This window comes from Lepisosteus oculatus, chromosome 2 (assembly GCF_040954835.1).
Source record: "Lepisosteus oculatus isolate fLepOcu1 chromosome 2, fLepOcu1.hap2, whole genome shotgun sequence".
NCBI classification, from domain to species: Eukaryota; Metazoa; Chordata; class Actinopteri; order Semionotiformes; family Lepisosteidae; genus Lepisosteus; species Lepisosteus oculatus.
This window is the reverse complement of record NC_090697.1, coordinates 25,756,568-25,780,391: the sequence shown is the minus strand read 5'-3', so window position 1 is coordinate 25,780,391 and position 23,824 is coordinate 25,756,568. Positions and strand designations below refer to the sequence as shown.

At 39.6% G+C, this 23,824-nt stretch overlaps 1 protein-coding gene across 12 annotated transcripts in view; it reads right to left on the bottom strand.

The window, feature by feature from the left end:
* LOC102698873 (pumilio RNA-binding family member 2) overlaps window positions 1–23,824 on the bottom strand; it is a 50,411-nt gene that overhangs the window by 3,975 nt on the left and 22,612 nt on the right. For 2 of the 12 annotated variants that reach the window (XM_015357032.2, XM_015357039.2), the window contains exons 3-22: window positions 19,331–19,399; window positions 17,623–17,728; window positions 16,334–16,521; window positions 15,004–15,173; window positions 14,562–14,832; window positions 13,574–13,667; window positions 12,943–13,068; window positions 12,339–12,481; window positions 11,641–11,779; window positions 10,937–11,080; window positions 10,231–10,524; window positions 9,200–9,436; window positions 8,577–8,844; window positions 7,140–7,269; window positions 6,446–6,580; window positions 4,197–4,334; window positions 3,732–3,857; window positions 3,059–3,130; window positions 1,050–1,171; window positions 29–221 (exon numbers count right to left, since the gene is read on the bottom strand). In XM_015357032.2, coding sequence (XP_015212518.1) covers window positions 29–221; window positions 1,050–1,171; window positions 3,059–3,130; window positions 3,732–3,857; window positions 4,197–4,334; window positions 6,446–6,580; window positions 7,140–7,269; window positions 8,577–8,844; window positions 9,200–9,436; window positions 10,231–10,524; window positions 10,937–11,080; window positions 11,641–11,779; window positions 12,339–12,481; window positions 12,943–13,068; window positions 13,574–13,667; window positions 14,562–14,832; window positions 15,004–15,173; window positions 16,334–16,521; window positions 17,623–17,728; window positions 19,331–19,399 — 3,165 coding nt within the window. The remainder of the gene's footprint in view (window positions 1–28; window positions 222–1,049; window positions 1,172–3,058; window positions 3,131–3,731; window positions 3,858–4,196; window positions 4,335–6,445; window positions 6,581–7,139; window positions 7,270–8,576; window positions 8,845–9,199; window positions 9,437–10,230; window positions 10,525–10,936; window positions 11,081–11,640; window positions 11,780–12,338; window positions 12,482–12,942; window positions 13,069–13,573; window positions 13,668–14,561; window positions 14,833–15,003; window positions 15,174–16,333; window positions 16,522–17,622; window positions 17,729–19,330; window positions 19,400–23,824) is intronic. The other 10 variants (XM_015357059.2, XM_015357051.2, XM_015357044.2 and 7 more) reach the window with 10 other exon arrangements.

The following is a 23,824-nucleotide window of genomic DNA, read 5'->3' as shown; positions in this document are numbered from 1 at the left end:
TTAGAACAGACACACGTCTACCTCTCACCTTGTGCATGATTATTTTGCGCTGTGCTGGCTCTGCCATGTCAATCATCTTCTGTACTACATAGTTGGCATACTGGTCTTTCATCATGGTGTATAAGGCACTGTGGGGACCATCGTTCTGGCAGCAAACCTCATCAATCAGCAAAGCTCTCTCTGCCCGGGAGGAGTGCGTCACACACTTCTCCACCACATTGCTGCAAAACAAATGACAGGTCTTTGAAACCGGAGACAGCACTACTTCCTTCAAAACACTCTGGCTACTATGGCTTTTTGCTTTTGATCTTGTATGTACGGTACGATTACCAGACTCACTTCATTTCATGTCATCCCTTTTCACTTTACAGTAAACTTTCAATACCTTTTCAAGTGATGTCTGACATGTTTCTCCTTTTGCCCTGTGCTATGTAGTTTTAGACTTGAGCAGCTGGATACAATCATAAAATAAAATAAAATAAATAAAATGCTCATCTGTAATGAAATCCAGACTCTAACCTTATCATGGTGACACAAAGTTGGGTAGCAACTGATTCATCTTGATTCAGTTGGTTTCTCATGCTGAATATGGGATCTACATACTACTTGTTAAAGCTTATCTTTAAAGTAGAAACGGAGAGGTAAAACAGGTCATTTTAATTTATTTAGCGAAATCAAGATTTAAAATGGCTTTTTAGCATATTTTGTACTGCACTCCCTTGTTTTTTGAAATCAGAAACTTTTCTTAAGACATTATAGTGAACATGACTATATCTGCATCGCCTATTATATAAATACATTTTAACATTTTAACTAATGCATTCATAGTTTTAAAGAATAACTCTTTCTCTGAAAAAAATTGCAAATGAAAATCAGGATTACCAAATTATGGAAATTAACGGCATTTTTTTAAAAAAAGAACAAAACATGCTAAATAGCTTACAAACCGGCAACTTAAAGCCTCAAGAGATCTGATCAACTCTTTTCCGGTGACACAGACCTAACCATGAAGAAAAATCTTCCCACACAAACAGGGGCTGTTTACGTACCTTGCAAACTTGTGTTGACTCAAGGCTAAAACCTTTCCTCTGATCTCTGCTACAATTTTACTTTTATCCTCAGGTCGCCCATGCTCCAGAACATGTTGGATGACATAATTACCATACTGATCCTGTTGGGACAGACAGAAACGCGAGGTTCTCTTTCAGAATATGAAGGTGTAAAAAGACAATAAAAATGATTACTTCTTCCCCCTTAAAATAAGCATGCATGTCTATTGGTGCATTGATGCAGATGTATAGTATCAACCACAAACATTTGGATCAATATTATTCCTCTGAAAAAGCAGGTGAATATTTGTTCACATCACATTTATCCAAAGGAAATAAACCTCTATAAACGAAATCCTATGGATGCTGTTCACTTAGTAGCTCCTTGCTTTTTTAACATCCTAATTTATACCTTGGCTCAACTCAAAGCAAAATGGTATATACATTTAGTTTTATATACTTTGAACAAATAAGACACACTAACCTTTAGGGAAAATAAAACCATAGCTGATAAGCTGACATGAACCTCCTATGCTCTATTCATGTTCATGGCCTGCAGGGATGTTCAGTCCACAATCCAGATGCAGAAGAAAAAACCTGGACTCCAATGGCATCATTTGTTTTAACCAAGAGGCAAAGTAAAGACAATGCTGGCTGGATAAATTGTCCAGACAACATTCTCACTTGACTGGTGGCAAATTAAACAAGTCTGTGAAATGTCTGAGCAACAGTGATGATGCGTTTCCTCTGCAAGCACAGCATTAAGATCAGACAACAGATCCATACTATACTATTTCCATGTCTGACTGCAGCTGGTGCCAGTCAAGCCTGTGTAAACTACACATGACACAGGATCACAATGTAAATGCACATGGTTTACATGCAATGCTGCCAGCAACTTAACAGCCTACTGACACAACGGTTCAATGACTCAGACAACAAATTCTAAAAGTTTGATTTTTCAGAGATCACTAATATTTGATACCTAAGGTTTGTGGTTGGGAAAATGAACAACAAACAAGAAAAAAAATTCTCCCTTTTGCCAAGATTTTTTTAAGGGTTACAGAACTCATGAAAGAAGAGGAGCATTTTGTGCCACAACAACATTAAGATTAAAGAGCTACGAGAAGAGGGTTCATTTCAATCTACAGGACTGATCTATAATTAGACCTCAATGGCATGATTAAGAATTAAGGAAAGAGACAAATAAAAACCACAGAGCATAAGGAAAGCATCTTTACATTGTTTTGCTATTCAAAATATGCAACTCTTAATACAATGACAAAGAATATCTTTCAACTGCAGTAGACCAAAACATAGTCTATAGTATATATAAAATTTGACTTATTTTACAATAAGTTCAAAATTAGACAAAAGTCCAAGAGAATCAGAGTATTACACATCGTGAATGTGTACCATCAAAACAGAGGTTCCACAACAGAAAAGCATTTCATGTGTGCCTCATTAACAATGAAGTGTGGAAGGCTGTACTCCCCCAGTCCTTCACATAGTTCACTGAAGTCTAACTGACGTGCTGTTATATACTGCCCCGAACACTGCATGCAAACTACATCCAAGCCCTTTTGTAATCAGTTTCTGAAATGAACCCTTCTATGTATTTTCACAGACTGTAGCTTTGTCAATTCAGTCTGAATGCAATTAAGTATTTTACTTCAAAGTGTTACTGGCAACATCTTCCCTAGTAGGAGGGATCTGCTGTTTTGAAATTAAAAACACGTTCAATCTAATACAAAAGCAGTTCTATGATGTATGACCGAGCACTGTGTAATTCTGTGATATCCCTTAATAGAAAATATGTGCCAAAATCACTTTGAAGTAGAAGTAGTTTTTCATTAAAGGGCTTTGTTTCTAACGGTATGTTGTTGTTTCAGATTTTTAATGCTCTGTATATTAAACAAGATATTTCTGAAGCACATTAGGATTAATCAAGAGAAAAACTGAGAGGATTAGAAATCCTTCACGTGTTTAGAGAATGTAATTGCTCTGACCTTGAACAGGGCATCACTTGACACTGTATAAAAAGTTTTGGTTGTCATCTCCAATGAAACTCCTTGATATTTCTAGATAAAATAAGGGGTGTTTTATAAGAAGGATTGTTTCACTTGTTCAAAGAAATGATAGAATTGTATCATGGCGGTTTTTAATATATATTATAGGGATTCAATTTTAATTCTTCCACAAACAACGTAATGTCCATTGTTATGTAATGAAGAAACATGCAAACAAAATAAAAACATGCAAGGACTCCATTACAACAACCTGACCCTGACTGACCACTCACACCCTCACCCACGTTTCCAAACAGAGATGCTTCTCTTTAAAGACAACAGAGGTGGAGCTGCCTGAAAATCTTCTGGACACATTCATGACAATCAACAGGACATGCACTTTACTAATGACTGATCTAATGCTTACAAGACTGCCACTGGAATTTCCGTGGCAGAGAGAGAACAAAAGAACAAAGCTAAACATGCTTAAAAAAAAAACACGAAAAAAGGTGAACTAAGAAAGCTTGATACAGAAATATAAAACCGCTGAAAACGCATTCCCTAAAAAAATACATTCTGCAAAAAAAGAATGGCAGTGGATTATGACATTTTTCTTCACGCACGCCAACCACCCTGCCCCCCTGCCGCCGCCCGCCCAGGAAAGACCGCTGACCTGTACAAGCTGCTCCGTGTGCTGGTGCAGCTCCTCCAGAATGGGCAGGGTCTGCTCCTGGGTGCAGTGCTCCAGGATCCTCTGGATGACCCGGCAGCCGTACGGGTGAGTGGAGAGCACAAACACCTGCGGGGGCAAGACCGACCTGGCTTTAAAAGCAGACTAGACACTGAGTGACGGCATCGAAAAATAAAAGGGATGAAGCCCAGCTGACTGCTGAGGCTGGTGATGCTCAATAGCAATAAAAACCTACTGCAACAAAGCAGCTGTTCTGACCATTTTACGGCATCTGTCGCTTATGTTTTCTATTTTTTTTTATTAACTTTGGCTCTGGATAGGATTTTGAAAAAAAGTACTAAAAGTTCTAAGCGCAGTCTTCACAAAGTGTGAAAAAGCACTAAAACCACTAAGATGCTTAAAACAAATAAAGATTTTGGATGGGTATTTGAACACGTCAATAATTACCTGTCCCTTGAATGCGTCTATGATGAACTGCAGTGCCTGTGGCTGAACACATTCTATGCACTTCTGTACTACATGGTTCCCATTTTGATCTTTCACACACTTTAGAACATGTCCATCCAGCTCTCTGACCATCTCATTCTGGAGAGAAATGCAGAGATTTAATTTTCTAAAGCATGCTTAACAAGACACAATCGAGTCTCAGCAGCTTTTAGTACACACTTAAAAGATTTACACAGTTGCTATGAAAGTCTCAGATATACAGCCCTTCAGTTTTCAGTTTATATTAATTTTTATTTTAAAAAGTCCCATATTTCTAGAATGGATTTATAAATACTTTTTACATTTAAGGAATTCAACCAGAATCTAAACAAATACATTGCCCATACATTATACATTTTGGACCAAATATTCAACATTTCACTTAATTAACAACGTAATTTTCTCACTCTATTTTAGTCTAAAATGTCTTGATAATCCTTTTTCCAATATAGAGTACTTGGAAAAAAAATGATTGTCTCAATGAAAAAGCCCGACAACACAGTCAACGCAATTCAATGCCTCCACTCTTGCAGCACAGACGGTGAACAGCACAGACAGTAGTGCAATTGAACATACTGTCACGCCAGCCCCCACAGTTCATTGCCACTTTGCCTCAGCTACAATGATATGCAATAACCATGTAGATCACAGGCTTTCCCGACTTCAATCCACTACTACAGCACAGCGACTGCAAGGCCAAATCTGATAGAGGGACAGGAATCCCAAGCCTGTCATGCTGGGAAATCTCTGACTGCTGTGGTACCTTCACGTTTGCCGGCTCACTCAGTGATTTTGCCTTCGGCTCCAGCTTCCACCTTCAAGGTCTGCTGCACGCATGCCGAGATTCATGAACTTACTGTATTCCTTCAACTAAACGGGTACCTTACTGACTGGTTCTGTACCTAGTAAATGTGTGGTAAGTGAAGGAAGGTCCCAGGATTACTTATCTGCCCAGGGATGTTTTCTTTATAAGAATTTCTAAAGATAAACATTTACAATTCAATCTTCCATGATTTACCAGCGTAGCTTGTTTTCTGTATTTAGCATAAAATATATATGTATTCTTTTTTGACTTTACAAACTGTTTTACAAATGTATATCAATTAAAAATTCATGTAAAGGGCTGATGTTTCATTTAAATAATATGAAAAGTATGTGAAATGTTTAAATGAATTTAAACTGGAAGTTAAGGTTCATTCAGAAACTTTAGATTTGTGGCTGAATGTTTTAAAAAACTGCTCCATGCTTTAGTTAGAAAAATTTAAATTTCTATATTTCATAAAGTGACATTTCTTTGGTCATTAGTGCAAGATCTACTGCAGTTTGTTTTGACATGTAACGACAGCATGACAATGATCCTGAACACACTTCAAAAAGCACCAAGGAATGGTTCAAGACAAAAAGCTGGACTGTTCTGATGTGGCCAGCAACGAATCCAGATCTTAACCCCATTGAAAAACTGTGAGAGATCTGAAAACAGCAGCTGGGAGAAGGCACCCTTCAAATCTGGGATAACTGGAGCAGTTTGCACCAGAAGAGTGGGCAAAACTGCCAGTACAGAGGTGCAGAAAGCTCATCAATGGCTATAGGAAGCGCTTGATTGCAGTTATTTTGACCAAAGGCTATGCTACCAAATATTAAATCTGGGGTGTCAATAATTTTGTCAATGCCATTTCTTTTTATTTTCTAATTTAAAAGGATATATTAAGTTCTGAAACAAAAACAAAGGTTCTGTAATATGAACAGTGAAATAAAGAATTGTGAAGACCACATACTTTGGCCAATTTAAAGTTATTTTTAGAGAAAATTGTGAGTTATTTGCAAACAGTGCAAGGGTGCCAATATTTTTGGCCACGACTGTACACCATGAAAACTGAAGAATCGAATCAGTGCACTGATTTTTACGCATGTTTTCCAAGGTGAATAATAAAAATCAATAAACTCCCATGAAAACCCATTAAAGATTCAAACTCCATCCATATCTCTCTCATGCATTTTTTCACTTAAATATTGAGGTTAAAGAATAAAACATTTTCAACTATAATCCAGTTAAGTGTGGCATAAAAGTTTTTTAACAATATACTGTACTATTTAAGCTTTTCAACAATTAAAAACCAATGTGGAGAGATTAAAGAATAGTCTTTAACGTAGACTGATGTTACAAGGTAACTCAATTGTTACAGAAATACAAAAAAAAAAATCTAACTTACAATTACCTGCTGGTCTGAGGAGATGGACTCCAGGGCTTTCTGAATCACACGGCAGCCGTACATCTGCAGCGCGAGAGGGAGAACGTGACCTCGGATTCTAGTTGCCAGGGCGAGCTTCTGATCCAGACTTCCAAACTGTGGTGGAAAACCAAATAAAAAACCTGCGCTGGAAGTAATTCCATAAACAATATGGTCTTTAAAGAATTATGTCTATACATGTAACTTCAGGTGCACTGTTAATATTCTGTAAAATCAGACACACAAAAGGGTATTTTGTGTACACACTGGACACCGCCCCTCACTTTGGCATTTCTCAATCTCTTCCATCCCTCAGCAAACTCACATAAGTATAAACGTTTTGTGGCACACCACTCGCCTCTGCACACATCACTTGCCATAGATGTTACTGTTAAACAAAACTTAATTCATGGTTGAATTCTCACCAAAAACAATTCACACGTGAATTCCTCTATAGTGCCCATTGCCTTATGTCTATATACCGAACAAAACTACACAAAACGAATACATTCAAGCATTTCTTTTCTCAAATACGACTTTTCCAAAATGTTGTTCACGTCTGTTAATGCCCGAAGGCACACCAGTCAAGAATCTGTACTTCATTTTAATATGATATGGAAGAGAAGGTGCATATTGACTAATGTGACTGGCAGTACTATTCAGTTCGGAAAATTACCTCAAAGAATTTCTGTATAACATAATTTCCAAACACATCCGTCATCAACTGGTATGCCGCTTGAAGAATTTCACTGAAAACCATCTGTCGCTCTGCAGGAGTGGCTCGCTCCAGTTTCTGCTGGATAAACCTGTCCAAAATCAAAGATTAAGACAGACAGACTGTGCTTTTCCATCCATTGCTAATGAACACTTAACTTTGTTTACTAGCTAAATTATAGCTAAAACTAAAATACCTAAGAGGATTAAAAGGTGTGACAAGAAAAAAAATAATCTGTAATTAAAGAGCTGATTTATGAATCCTCGCAGACTTTCAAAATCAACAGAAATCTCAACTTCTGTAATTAACTTTGGTCTTTAACCATTAAATTAATAATTTGTCTTCGGAAATGGGAAATAGCATCTCTTCATGCGTCCCTATACAGCATTGCTTATTCAGTGTTAAATACAGCCTAAAAGGTTGAGAGTATAATCAGATTCATACTGGAGTGCAAAAATGCTTCAATCTGGAAAATCATTGTGTGAACTTACTATCCAGTTTCATCAGATAATGATTTGGCATTCACTTCTTACCACATTAATGTACAGTGTTGGTTTCTGTGAAAATAGTCAGATTTTCCAGTTTTTGTAACCTAACCATGGTACAAGGTTTTCCATTGGGGTTATTTCCCCAAAAGAAAAGGTTTATTTGTGTTTTTTTATTCATTCCACTTCATTTGTTTTTTTAATCATTGGGCAATATAATTTAATATGAGGGATCTTCAGATTAATTTCACTGACCATTCAACTAAACGTTAATTTAAAGGTCTAGGCGGCATTCAGTTTATTCAAATTGCAAAAAAATGTTATTTCTTTTGCAGGTTTTCTCAATTTAAAAAGCTGCTTAGGAAACTCCAGGGCAGTTTTCACAGATAGAACCGGCTGAAAAATACGGTTTTAAATGTAACATTCTAGTTAAATTTAATCTTTATTTAGTACAAAGGAGGCTAATTACTGATTGTTTTAACTAGAGGCTTTTTGTTTTTAAAACCTTTACTTACTGTAGGTTTTGAGCCATATAGTTTGAAGGCCTGTTGTTACTGTCTGTTATTAAAATTAAATAAAATTAAAATTAAATAATTTAAGGAGGCCAGAAGACACCAAAGCCAAATCTTAACAACTTCAAAAATAAAGTACACACCAAAAAATACAACATAAAATTTAATTGCCATGGCACTCACCTTCATTTAACTCACATTAATTTGGCTTTTATTTTTCACATGAAAATCTTTATACAGCATTTAAACATTTTTCTGAGAGCAGTACCCTGCTGAAGGGCACAACAGCAGTACCCCACCTGGGATTTGAACCCACAACCTTCTATTTCTGAGCCCAGAGCCCTAACCACTGTGCTTCACATTATGAAGGGGCTGAAAAACGCTGCCGGCTGAAGGGTCACCTTGAGCCGTGCTGGTCTTGGGAGAACTCCACTATGTGGCCCACCAGGTCTCTCAGCTGAAGGTTGGGGAAGCGATTATTCCTGAAGTCCTCCAGCAGCCGGCTGCGCCCGGACGGCATGATGTCAGACCTGCTGTAGCGAAGCCGAGATGGAGGGAAGAGCTGACTGCTGGAGCTGAACAGGCTGGAGGTGCTGGTGGCACTGCGGTACTTCGCTTCCGCCCCTGGGGCAGCAGAAATGTAGCGGCCACTTCCATTTGTTAGCCCTCCTTCACGGTGTGGGGAAAAAACAGTAATGAGATGGATTAAGCAAAGATCAAATCCTATAGTACTGTGCCTTTTAATGCATACCATACAAAAGGCATTTTCTAACTATCATGCATACAGTCATTAAGCCTTTCGCAGATGCAATGTTTTGTGGTAAGCTTTTTAATGATACACAATACAATGATAAGGAAGGCAAATTACTGGTACAAATTGTCTAGATTCACACAGTCTAAAGTTGAATTGTCTAGAGTACAAACCCCACTGTAAACGCAGAATTAAAAGATCTACAGATGATTTTAATATTCTTATCACAGGGAAAGCCACTAATCCCCAGCCCGTTTCGAGCACCAAACATACCTAGATGCAAACTTGACGATGACCCGTGAGAAGAGAGGGAGGGAGGCGGCGTGAGGGAGTGCCCTGGAGTTTGACTGGGCAGGGGCATGCTGATCGGACTGGGAGAGGACGAGAAGCCCAGGCTGTTGTAAAAGGGCTGCCCGATGGGGGCCAGGCTGTTACCAGATCTCTTGTACAAGTCGGAACTGGCCGAGAGGGAATCCCTCCGGGAGGCACTATTGCTCGCAGAGCTGGCAACTGAAGAGGATAAACAAAAGTTGCTATGAGGGCAATTCAACTGAACTGGCACACTTGATGAACAGCCTCACTGAAAGAGCTGGGACAGGGTCTGCAGCCCCTATGTACTTACTGGATAAAGCACCAGTACATCACTGCAAAGAAAAACACGTCACCGTTTAAATTATTCCGGATTACCCATGCCAACTTCAGATGTTTCAAAATGAAGCGGATTCAAGATTCAGAAGAAAACTACAAAAGTTGCTTTGCCGTTTGCTATTTGGTGGCAAAGTTTGCAACAATTTAAGCTCGCCTTTTATATCAAACCTCTCTTTGCAGTAGCTGTTGCCTGTGCAAATGCAGACAGGTTAATGACAACGGCAAAAGCACCTTGACTGCAGTAAGATTAAAGTTAATTTAATGACATGACTATCATAATGTCTTGATTCATATTCGTCCACAACCTAAACCAAAACCAGGATTGAAACAAATTCCACCTAGCTGATGGCTGATTCCCCCTGAACAGAAGCTAAGAATCGTCTTGCAGAAGATAAACCATTATCATGTCAACAGGGTGTGTAATAAGCCACTTGTGGGTGGGTGGAAGTTTTCATTTAATCTGGCCCTTAGCCCACTTCTGTGTGTAGGAGCAGACAGCTGCAAATCTGTTCTGCTCATCGAATATCATGTTTATTTGCAGGTATTCAACTCAGCGGCCTGATAAGCTCAGTCCTTTCTGAGACTACATATCCACACTGGAAACAGTTAAATAAAAAAAAAAGAACGGGGGCTACTGTGCCAGAAGCAGGCCGAACCTGCGGATCCAAAGCCTCCCAGAGCGGATCCGATGGCGGCCCCCAGGGAGCTGTTGCTTCCGAAGCCCAGGGAGGTGCTGCCGGGCTGGCCGGGACCGTGGGAGAACAGCGAGCTGCTCTGGGAGCTAGTAGACATGGAGCTGCTGCCGTAGAAGGAGCTGGACTGCAGGTTGCTGTTGGGCGGCGGCGCAGGCTGCTGCTGCTGCGTCTGCGGCTGAGAGCTCATGGGGCGGAAAAGGCCGGCGGCAGCTCCGGCCAGGCTGCTCCCCGTTCCCGTGGCGGAAGCTGCCGCAGCTGGGGCAACAAAACCGAGGCACAGAGACAACGCTGTTAGCAATAGCAACCGAGCTGAGCACGTTTCAGAATCACTTTTCTCGACAATTCTATTCCTTTTTCATTGCTTTCAAACTATGTCGAACTTCGACCAAAAAAAGGTAGATGGCCTTGAACCATACTGACCACCTCCGGCTTTTGAAGTTATTTCCCCTGTTTTACGACAAGTGACCCTCCCAAACAGGGACGAAGCAAATAAACCTTGGAGGTTTTAAATTCAATACAGCTCTGAAAACCTGAACAACATCACGGCAAGGTGCCACCTGCCTACTCTCATGCAGTTTAGGGTGTAGGAGGAACCAGCAGGAAGAGGAGGACTCTGGGGAAAAACAAAACACGAAATGGGACTAGCTGTGACACTGCTGTGCCCCACCTGCTTGCGCAGCTGCAGGGCTGATGATCACAGGCGCGGAAGCCACAAGCCTCATGGGTCCGCTCAGCCCTGTCCGAGCTCCAGGGCCAACCACCAAGGCACCAGTCTGATCGTAATAGGCAGCCGGGGCTAAAACCTGATAGCCTGCAAGGTCAAATGTAAAACTCCATGAGATTCACTTCTCCACTTCATATCAAACACCTGCTGACAGAACTGAACGCTGGGTAAGTGCGGTGCTGGTACACTGATGAGTCTTTTGAAGAGGAATTCTCTTTTTAAAAAAGGTAGAGAAATTTCATGGAAAGTGTGCACGATAAGTTTTGTGTCATGGCTAGAATATAAGATTCCCTGTAAGTAAATTCTGACCTATTCCTAAGGACTGGTGAACGTAAACTGTATCAGGAAGTCCTGGTCACAAAGGAACAAGTAAAAGTTAATTCCACAATGAAAGGTAAAAAAAAAAAGTGCAACGCAATGTGTTTTTCGGCTGTTGAGCCTTCCTCAGGTGTGAGAGAGAGAAAGAGAAAGGTAATGAGAACAAAGCAGAGAAGAGTAGGTGAGAAGCATCCAGAGGAGAATCAGAGGGAGAGGTGTCATGTGATTTAAAAAAGCTGCTTGAATTGTTTTATTTGATTATATAGCTAGAAAGCACAGTGTTGCAAGAAACTCATGAAGAGCACGGCTATGTGCCCGGGAGAGCTCACCTGGCATCCCTGTGGCCAATCCCTGTCCAAAGGCCAGGGCTGGGTTCGCAGCCGCTGCAGCCGCCAGTGACTCTGCTTGCTGGCCCTGCTGGCCCTGCCCCGGAGTGAGAGGGCGCTGGTTACTTCCTGCTCTCATCACCTGCACAGGGAGCACAAGCCACCAGTGGGCAGAATTACAGGAAGCTTTATTTTATTATGCATTTGACGTGCAGGACATTCACATGACACACATCTGTGTGGCTCTTTCTATATAGCAGGCACGCATGTCAAACTAAAACATTTCATTAAGGTTTTGTCAAAGAAAAAGCCTATCGCACAACAGACCTTTGAAAACATGAAGTGAAAAGAATTAACTGTATGACAGTTACCAACTGAACAACTAATGTTAATAAACTGCAATGGAATCACTGTCATTAGGACAGGCGATGTATACATTTTCTCATGAAACAGCCAGTATAGACTATGAAAAATACTGATTAGTTTTGAAAGAGAAGAAATGTACCACTCAACTCCAGATAACCGAGATCAGACCCATTGTGCATTAGCACAGCAAAGATCTGCTGCTCCAAGGACCAGGAAAATATCGATTTCACTCCCAAGGTCCTTTCTTAACCAGGAGTTCTGAAGTGCAGAGCACAGCGTATCGCAGATATGCAGTGCATAGTCAAGCGCTCGGCTCTGCATAGCTGGAGGTGTACCTGTTGCTGTCCCTGTCCTTGGCTGGCAGCCTGTTGGGTGGCAGAGTTGCTGGCAGCTGCAGCTGCTGCTTGCTGCTGGAACAAGTTGGCTGGATACACCCCCCACGGAACGCCATAGTATTGGGGAGGCACAACAGCCGGGCCTGAGGACGGAAGAGAGGGTGCGACTCATGAGAGGAGATGGGCAGTAACTCCTTAAATGCCAAGGAGATCACCTGCCCACCTACAACTGCAATGACCTACTGTTCTTTGTTTGTAGGAATTATCCGTACATGAAGCAATCATGCGGACGCAACAGAGCAAATTATAACCAGATTTTCTCATTTTTACCGATTGCTAGAAATGAAAAGAACTAAGATCTAAAGAATTAAGAAAAAGGTTCACATTATCTCCAAATCTAACTCAGATTTTTTCACTTTGAACAGCCCTCTGCCCCCTTGCAACAAGTAAAACAAGGGAAAAACGGGGATATTGAACAATCTCCACAAGTATTAACAGAAAAATAAACCATTGAAGTAACAGAACTGTTATCCGATGAGAGAGACGCGGGCGCTGCGCCCCCTGCAGGCTGACCTCTCGGCGGCGCGAGGAAGCAGAGTCGTACCTGCCAGGGTGGCAGCTGCCGCGAGGCCCGCTGCGGTGTAGGGGTCTGTGCCTGGAGGAGCCGCGCTGATTATATATGGGTTTGGCACAAAGGCAGCCGGAGCAAGGCCTGCTGAAAACACACCTGCTGTCAACAAGAAGCAAACATTTTACAACTATTTACAACCCCTGCAGGTAGCTCCACAGCACAAGACTGGTCAACAGTTTTTTTTCATCTGCTGTAGATCTGGAATTAATAAGTCGGGAAAAGTACGAAAGTATTAAAGTACTAAAACAGATTCCCGAAAGCTTGTAATGTGTGACTTAAATCTGTATCAACTGTTGGAAGATGAAACATTCTTACTTAAAAAGGGCAAAAGCACTTAAAGGGGAATTAAACACTAAAGAACCAGAATATACCACATCTGTGTTTGCAAAGCTTTCACCAAACTAATGAAACAATTTCAATGTCATGCTTTTTTTAGATCAAATTCCATTCAAATTCATCCGAACTTTGTGTCAACCTTTCCTTTTAAAAAAGACAAAAGGAGAAATGGACCTAGCACTGCCTTACCTTTAATGGGAACATTTCTCAAATAAGACCAAAGAGGTGAAATGAGCCATTTCTCCTCACACACATTGTTACATCTCACCTATATGCTGCTGTTGAGCTGCAGCCAGTGCGTACTGCTGCTGCTGTGCTGCAGTCAGCTGCTGAACGGTCAGTGCATTGGGTCGCTGGAAAAGCTGGGAAAAAATATAGATGTATAAACATCCATGTTCATCAGAGGCTGACATCATACTGTTTTGGGTGCCTCAACAAATGTCAAGATGTTAAATAAGTTTACACACGGAGGGGCTAGGAACCAAGACTGGACAAGCAACATCACAGACATCTGCCAACAGTTAAATGCAAAAAGGATAGTATTAAAGCAATCATGGGGACTACCATAACACTTAATCATCCCAGATCCAGCATACGTCAATTTGCAAATGCATCCAGTGCGTCACAATCCAGAAGAACTTTGTCTGCTGCATTTTATTAACTAGTGGCAAATTTTAGAGCTACTAAACTTTTAAAACATATATGTAAAAAAGCTTCTGACAACTTCCTGCAAGCAGCTGAAGACATGAATTATAATTTTTTTGCAACAGCAGTGAACACCTCTAGAACTAGTACTGATGTATACTGAAAAACATTATACAGATTATTATATTGACATATATAATATAAAATATACAAAGGAACAATAATAGGTTTATTCCATGCTGAAAAGAGAAGAAAGGAAACGTTTTGGCTGTGGAGCCTTCTTCGGGTGTCACACCCTACGCATGCTGACGCAGTTACCCACCTTAACTAATATTAATATATATTTAAATACATCATGAATTAATATATAATATTATTATAGATCATAGAAAATAATCTCTCTTTATATACATATTTTGGAATAATACGTCTCCTACATAAAACGTTTAATTTATTGTTTTCCCATTTGGTTTAAATTTAAACTTCCTGCTTCTCTCTAAAAAAAACTTCTGCAGCAAATGCCAGCTATTCAGCTGTCGCATTACATAAGAAACACGATGTACACAGGTTGTTAAAGACTATGTCATGATGTCCAGAGCTGTCTCACAAACCTGCTGCTGGGAGTTGTAGTCAAAAAGTCCCACTGGGGCTCCAGAGGAGTCCATTTGTACTTGGGTGCCTGCATAATCGAACTGTAGCGATTCAATGCCAACTTGCTCAATGCTGTCCATACTCTGTCCCTCCGAGTTCTGGAATTCTTCCACGGTTGCCTTATTGACCACGGGGTTTGGATGCTGTCCCATCCCTTCTGTGTTGTTCTGACTGGGACCCAGGCGTTCTGCAACTTCAGTTGGAGATGCCTGGCGGCTGCCAGGAGTCCGACTGGAAGAAAAATAATTTGCACAGCTCAAGTGACACACGTATACATGTCCATAAGTTAGCTGATTTCACTAAAGTATAAAGTACTTGAAGATCCTGTTTTCATCTGCAAAAACAACTAAATATTGTTTTAAGTACTACAGAACACCCACAGTCACGAACGTAATTCCATACTTAAATTCCTTGCAGTCGACATCCATTCCATTGGGCAGACCACGACCATTTGCTTTGGACGCATCGTCATCTTCTTGTTTCATCTCTCTGCTTTTGTCTTCCTCAAACGGAGATGACTTGCCTTTCGGGTCACTCTTCTCTGCCCCATCTGCATCCACATCGCCAGCACCCTGCCAGAGGAACGCAAACTACTGTCACAAAATGTACAAACACACTGATGAAAGCTTTAACAATTTACAAGGAAGACGAATGGACCACTGAAATGCAACACAACAAAATTACTGAAAGGAGGATTTCTGATACATTATATGGCTAATTATCTGTGCAGTCAGTTGAACTTTTCACATAAGGATTCAAAGAATGCCCGTTGAAAATGTATCCCATACTAACTGAAATACTGCTCTACGTCTGAGGAAAATCTTACCACATATCCTTTAACAAAAGAAACTCAACCAGAAAAAAGAATAGTCAATAATAATTTGACAAAACATCTTAGGCTTCGTTAAGATCATAACTGTCCCAAAAAGAAACATTTTTAAACACCCGTTTTCAACACCATTCTTATTAATAGATGCTTTTTAACAATGACAAAATGCTATTTTAACAACATGAGCCCATTTGACACCACAGGGAATCCAAAATACTAATGCAGAGGAAGAACTGGATTCTACCCATTAAAACTATTTTCTTCATGCTACAAATATGGCACAATTCTGATTATTTCTTTTAAGATGGGACAACCAGTTAAGATTATATACTGTGAGAACTGATGGATATCAGATATAATGTAAGCCACTGCGATACATTTGTAAAGGCAGGGGGAGGCTCCAGACTAAGGAGACCAGATTATAATTTCCCTCTCAGAAGCTGGGGGACACACATCCTTAGGTCTTCAGATAAATGCGGAGAGTTCCCACACTTTTCAACAGCTATAAATGATGCATGTTACATTTTACTATTACACTATTATCCTACGTGAAGAACCACAATTTATTCATTCTGCTTATTGAAACACATGGTTGAAAAGAACCGAAATGGTGCTTTTTACCACAAATCTGCACCAGTAAGCAATTTTAGCCAGATAAGCTACCATTTGTCTTTATATATGGATAAATGGATAACACCTGCAAAAATTGTGATGAATTTTGAATACATTCCTGATGTTTCAACATCACTATTTTAAGGATATCGGTGTTCTGCTGGCTAGCAAACAAGCTAACTTATTTTCCAGTGGTGAACAACAGAGCAAAATATTCCCGACGGGTAAAGGAAAAAAAAGTAAAAAGACAGATGAAGGTAACAGAAGACGACGTGATTGCTTGAGACTTACAAAAGCCCCCTTCCTGTAGCGGGAGTCCAGCTTGTCTCCAGGAGAAGAGCTGAGTACGTACTCCACCATGCTGACTCCTAGACCCCCACTTTCAGAGCGCGGAGACAGGACCGAGCTCACCTCACTGTTGCCATGGAAACCTTGTCCAGGCCGCCGCTGCACCATAATGGGCTGTGATACAGAATGATCTGTTTCCAGGAGAGACAGAAATCTGCACTTACATTCTGTTAACGCGTTTAGACATCACAGCAGCAAAAGAAATAGGAATAAATTATTTAAGATGCTCCATAATCGGCAATGAGTGCTGTATGAGCCGTGTGGAAGGTTATGTTCAATGAGGCTGCTCTTCTGAAAGCGGAAGGTCTTGAGTGAAGAAAAATTACTTTCATATTATCGCCTATGTGACAAACACATAAACGATTAAAGCACTTAAAACTAGAAAATGCTGTGCTACCTATGCAATTTAACATTTAATGGAAATCATTTTCATCAACAACAGAATGGATATGAACCCCTTTCAAAAGGCAACTAAGTCATGGAGCACTGAAATGAGATGGGCTACCAATGATGAAAACAGTAAAATAAGAATTAAACATTTTGCACAGCATTATGCTTACCTATACAGATTGTTTCCTCGTGTACAAAACACGCATGTGCATGTTAAGAACAAGAAGCTACAATACTGCTTATTATAAAGCATCTACAAAGAAAATAAAAAATATCAAGTTGCATTCCACCAATTTACTACACTTCAGCAGTTTAATTTTAAACTTAAGCAGCTATGGTCGGACCTACGTCGCTTTTAAATATGAAAGCTTTAATATTTTCAGATGTTCATCAGATCATGTCAAATATGATTTTGCCGCAGAGTGACAGAAACTATCTTCTAATGATTCTGACTGGAACCATTCTTTGGAAGTGTTATGATGGCTAAGGCTTTTATCCAAACACGAATATTTGTGCCCATTTATATGAAGCAGGGCCGATTTATTGGAGCACTTTTAGTAAAGTAACTTGCTCAAGCGTACTAGTTTCTATAGCTGTGCCCTACCTGGGATTTGAACTCACAACCTCCCAGGCACAAGTCCAGAGACCTAACCACCACTCCACGCTGCTAGCAGATAGGGAACTGATTCCTGGAGGCTCTCAATAAGTGCATGTTTTCAGAAGAGTTGGAGCCTCTTCTATACCTGCTGCACAGGGCAGCACTTAAGAATCAACAGAGCAAACCTTGTGTTTTAAGTTAGTTATGGACACCTTTCAGAAAAGCCATACTAAAACACACTTACGTGATGGCCCCCATGCATTGTCCCTCCACTCATCTCCCAAGAAAATCCCTTTTTGTCCATCTTTAGTTGGCTCATCAGATTCCCAGAATTTTTTCGCCGGCAGCAGCTTCAGTGAAGGTGGAAGTTTGGGGAAAGTGGAGGAGGAGGGGGGGTCATGATCACACAGTTATCATCTCCAATTTAAAGAATGTTCAGAAAGTGATTTGATAAAATGTCACACACTCCAAATACACTTTTTTGTACAATTCGGTGATCTCCAAAACAGTGATGCTTCAATGAGGCTCACGGATTGTTTACAATGCATGGAACTAGGAATTCTGGTAATTATTTCTGAAATTACAGTAATACAGATTTAAATTTGTATATTAGAACAAGCAAGCATGAATGAAACAAAAATGTCCCATTAGGTCTGTTTGAAAAGAATTGCTTAAAAGGTAAGCTAAGATCATTTCCATAGTTCTATGAAAGACCTGTGCATATTAGTTATGAGTGGAGATCATCCTAAAAGCAGTTTACATCTTAAATTTTCATTTTTTAATAAAAAAATCTCAATAAGATAAGAGATAAGATTGGATCATTTAATTAGCCATATATAATTTCTTGCATTAGGAATTCGTCTTTTCGCATACCCCAGCTTGCTCTCCATGAGACAGACACACAGGCAGGGAGAGAACCGTGGGGTCAGAGCGCAGGGTCAGCCATTTTTACGGCGCCCCTGGAGCAGTTGGGGTTAAGGGCCTTGCTCAGGGGCCCAACGAAGTAGGATACCTCTGCCGGCCGGGGGATTTGAACCAGCAACCTTCCGGCCACAGGCGCAGATCCTTAGCCACAGAGCCACCACTCTGCCCCAATAGTTAATGACTGATAAAAATAAATGTTTAATCCATTAAATTGCCTAAAATAGAATAAATGTTTCTTAATGCATATGAACCTTTAAAATTTATTTAAATTGGTTAAAATGTCTGTCAAACTCCATGCAAGAAGAAGTCATTTGTTCATTTTTAAATTAGGGCAGGAAATAAGGCATTTGAAGAGTTCTGTATATCATCTTCTGAGCCTGCTATTATTCACACAGAAATCAGCCACAAGCTCTGAGTGAACTTGCTACAAATCAACATGACAATGACACAAAGTTCTACATAGTACATACAGCACAACATTGGTTTTCTTGATTTAGCCTAATCAATTTTTTTGTTTTCCTCTCATACCCAAAGTGTAATTAACGGACTATATAAAAACCATATTGCTGTTGTATGGCATAGCAACCAAATGGAACTCATATGTTCCGTTTCCCAATGTGGGACTCCCGTTTTTGTGCTCAGGGCCTTTATGAAGCAGAAACACAAGCATAAAAGCACCTTATAACTGAATGTATTGAAAATGTATTGGAACAACTCTGGAATGTGTGCAATGTGAGCGTAACATGCACCAACATATTGCGTTACTCCTAAAGCACACCATGAAATGAGAGGAACCAAAATACAGATTTTAGATATTGGACAAAGATCACCTCCATTAAAAGAAAAAACAAAAATCCCACTACTCATTGTACATCCTATCGGAGGGGTACCCATGCAAAGAAAATATTTAGTAGTCTATCTAATAGTCTCAGTATTTTTGAGAGTTTCTCAATTAACCTATTTTACTGTATCAAAAAAATGGAAGCCCCCCCCCCAAAAAAATTCCAGATTTAAAAACATTTACATACCTCACCCATTCCTCTAGATTCCAGTGCAAGAGCTTGAAAGTCATGATTCATCTCATCCACAGATCGAACCTGGAAAGAAACAGAATTTAGTCTTAAGAGTCAGGGAGAACACTACTAATTAGCTTCATGTTTGACAAAAACCAACCTGAAGAGTTACATTTTCAAAGACGCTGCATTTCAGCTCTACTTTTTAACCCATCGCAGAAGTCCACAGGTTTTACTCAACAGCACTTAGATGCAACAGCTAAAATGAGTCAACATGTGCTGTCCTTCAGAACAAACAAAATGTCCCTATTCTACAGATTTCCTCATATAAAAATGCTGTCTTTTTGTACCTAACTATTATATGCAAGATTTAAATTTCAAGTTCTATTTTTCCTCACCACAAAGCCTGCAGGCATGTCTTTCTAGAAAAACCTATTTAAGAAACTGTACTCAGAGTAATTAAGAAACACCTTACCCAAAGGCATACTGACTACCCAATTACTGCCAATTGTCTTTGATAACTGACAAGTTTTCTTTTTTTAAAGTTAAAAGCCTTTTCCAAGAATTAATATGACATTAAACACCACTCATGAAAACAATATATCCTTTAAAAGTTTGTGACCTCCAATAAACACAATAAACCCTGCTCGGAATAAACGGAAAGATAAAGGACAAGGAATACAATCAGTTTGGCAATTACAAGTTCAAAAAATCTGCAATGTCCCTTGGATTCCAACAGACTATGCCGATCAAATTGTTTGCCTAAGATAAGCAAAACAAGATTTAGCATGGAAGAAATGATAAAAAACTGATACATTGCATGTTTTTTTTTAATTAACAAAGCCAATATGCAAATTGTTTCTTTAGGCATATATGATTCCTAGAATTACAATTAAATTAAAATCTAACACAAAAAACAGAAATAGCAATTAGAAATGCACAGGGCATTGCATAATTTAGGAAAAAAAAACATTCTTAAATGTCACTTTCGTTCTAGAATTTTAATGGAAATGCACATCCAACAGTACCCAGCAGTTAAAAGGAAACTGCAACACTATTTTTATATTTCAGGGTTAGAAAGAACCGGCACTGATGAGTGCATTCCAAACCAGAATGAAAGTAAAATGTACACAGTAGCATGTAAGACAACCAATTTACATCACAAAATAGACAATTTCCAGGTACGTGCAGCGCCATCTTCTGTGATTCAGAATGAGGCAACAAATATTGCGGTGAAGTGAAGCACCCTTATTACATTGTGAACAAGCAGGCTTGTGTATACATCTCTTTTAATCCAACAGAAATATTACTCTCGACTTCGAGAAGGTTTTTACCAACAAATGCAACTTGTTACAACTCTGCATGTAGATCACGTTGCAACATTTCTGCAGTGAAATCTCTGCTGCACAACCTGTAGTTATTCGCTCAAACATCACAATACATTCTTCATTACAGTCACTAGTGAGCAGAAAGGCCGTTTCATATCACAATTCATGCAAACTCTCACTCTTTCCCATGGGGATACTAGGGGTTTATGACATGTAGACTATCCAATACTTTCACAAAGTTCACGATTTTACATTTAATTCAGAATTTGTAAAATTTTACAATACTGTCATTTATTTCGGTACTGAGACTCAATAATCAGTCTAGGAAATCGGGACTGCAGTTCTTCATCTTCACCAAACTTTTCTCTAATGTTAGCTTTTGCAAACCAGTAGTAAATAACCAGGTTTTATGTAAAAACGCTCAGAATATATTGTGCAGTAATCTTTTCTTCTTTGCTTAAAACAGATCACTGACCAACAACTGCTCTACAGTGCTCTAGACAAGAACCCTTGGAAAGGCCTTCAAGTCTTTCTGAGAGTTCACTACCACTAAAGTAAAAATAAACATTAAGAAAGGGTACAATATACCCTGCAATATTAATTTCTTTGTGAAGCATTTAAAACAATGGCACTAAATCTAACAACACTAGGATGGGAAAGACCAAACTGCTGAACCAATCCACAGCAGACCGAAATGTGTGCAGCATCCATCAAGTGTCTCTAGTGAGGTGGGTAATGAAAGAATTAAATGCCTAGCACAACTCCCATTCCACAAAGAACTTAACTTCATAGAGAATGTAAAAATGGGTGATAAACTGAACAGCCTTATATGAAGAGCAGGATGCACAAGAAGCCTCCAAAACGATCACAATAAAGCTAGTATGGAAAAGAAGATACTAGACTCCAACCCTAAATAAGGTGGCTAAAGAGATCTCAACACCCAATCAAAAACCCACAATGGATATTGTACTGTACATGAAGCTTTACTGCAGAGATCTTGCTGCTAATGCAATAAAATCTGAAACAAGGCTCTCCAAGCTCCTAACTACCAGCTAACATGTGAGGCCCTTTATACTCAAACATTCTGTTCATTACACCCATGTGAGAATGTGTTCTCTTAATCTTTCACCGATTAACTAATTAACTAATAAACACCCAATGTGTCTCTTTATAATGACAGAGGTCTTTAATAGCTTACACTGATCTCTGCTATTGCATTCCAAAATGCAAATTGGCTCATACGCGATTGGTAAATAGGAGACAGATGACTGTGTAATGCGAAATCTTGTGTCGGTTTATACGCGATTTAATCCCCGACATGTTTACATTTTGCATGGTGGAGTAATACAACTGAACGCGGCGGTCCGCGGAGGAATACACATGATGTTCAGTTGTCCTACGTGCTTTGTTTTGGAAGTGCTAATTGGGGGGGGGTGCTCCGCAATTCTCATGTTATTTTCACTAAATCTTCTGCATTGCTGTAAATATGAGTGGACAAGGTGATAAGAATTTGTCTAAGCGGAGATGCTGATGCTTAAATTTCAGGTGGTGAACTGTTTTTCAAGGTTAAGTTCTAAATTCACTGTAGTATTTATTATTGTAGAGCCCTCGCCTGGTGTCTTGACAGAAGCACACCTGGATAATTACTATGTGCCGCGGTGCAGGCTTGAACCACTGTCAGGGTACTGTCGGGAGGTGGTCTTAGGGTCTGACCGCTAGCTAACCTTAGCTATGTAAACAGTGTTTTTTTAGGAAATTGTACTTGGTTGTTGCGGTTTACCCCCGTTTTCTTCCCAAGACCCATATCCACCCTAAGGTTGTGTAGTGTTCTATTTGCTGCCCTTGTGTGTTTAAGTTTTGTTCAAGGGGTTTATGGTCTCTTTTGCCTGGTAACAGGCTGATGGAGACCTGTAATAAAGAGTGTGTGTGTAGACCTCTAAATGTCTCGCTGCCCATGTGAACTCTTCCATAAATGCAACACTATAAATTTGACGTGTTTTAACATTTTTATTAGGATAACTAATAAACTTGGTAAAGCTTTGGTAAGGTTTTGGGTGGTATGCCCCTAACTCTATTTTTCCCATAAGCCCTGTTATTTTTAATGCATGATTTTGCATAACGCTTAGCTCTGCTCATTCAAGCCTGAAGGACTGCATTGGAAGTGAGCCTCTTTGATAAGCAGCATATCTTGAGTCTGTAAAACAACTTTGTATGGTACTTTTAATCATAAGATGCCCAGGTATCCATCCACTGGTATCGTATCTGGAGGATGATCTTAACTAATGACATCACAACTAATCACAAAATGTGATTTTCAGATTAAAAGGATACCGTATCAGCCATTTTGTATTTCAGATCAAAAGATAAATGAGGCAAAAGTGCAGAATGTCAGACTTTATTTCTAGATACTTTTGTGTTCAATTCCCCCATTTCAAGTCAGCATACATATTGGGACAGATTACCAATTTACTAATTAATAAATCACTATTTTTTCAAGCCCAACATGCAAAGACTTCTACATAGTCTGTGACCCATCAGCATCACCAGACTTTGCAATGCCGTATCTGCAACCACTTTTGGCTGTTGCTTGTTTGGTTTGCTGTTTTTAGTTTCTTCTTCAACAAGTAAAACCCAGGCTCATTAAAATTAAAATCTGGAGAGACTCTTGGCCGGATCAAAAGTTTCCACTTGTATTCCTGATGAACTCCTTTGTTATGTGCAGTCTGTTTTGGTTAACTGTCCTGCTGCAGGGGGAATTGTCATCCAATGAGTTTGGAATCTTTTTTGGACCTGAACAGAAAAAAAGGTTCTGCACACTTCAGAATACATTCTGCTGCTACTATCATCTGTTACAGCATCAATAAACACCAGTGAACACTACCTCCACCATGTTTCATGAATGAGGAGGAGTGCTTAGGATCATCTGCATTTCCTCTTATTCCACACTTCTGACTTTGTCACCTTGACAAAGGCTTTGTCTCATCTGTCCATCAAACTTTGTTCCAAAACTGTGGCTCATCTTTGAACGTTTTTGCAAATTCTAATTTGTCCTTTCTGTTTTTAATGATGACAGGTTTGCAACTTGCAAAGTAGCTTTTATAAATGTCCTGTTAAAAATCTTCTGTGCACACAGTGTAGTGAGATAATCTTCAGAGTGCCGGGATGAAATTGTCTGCAATCT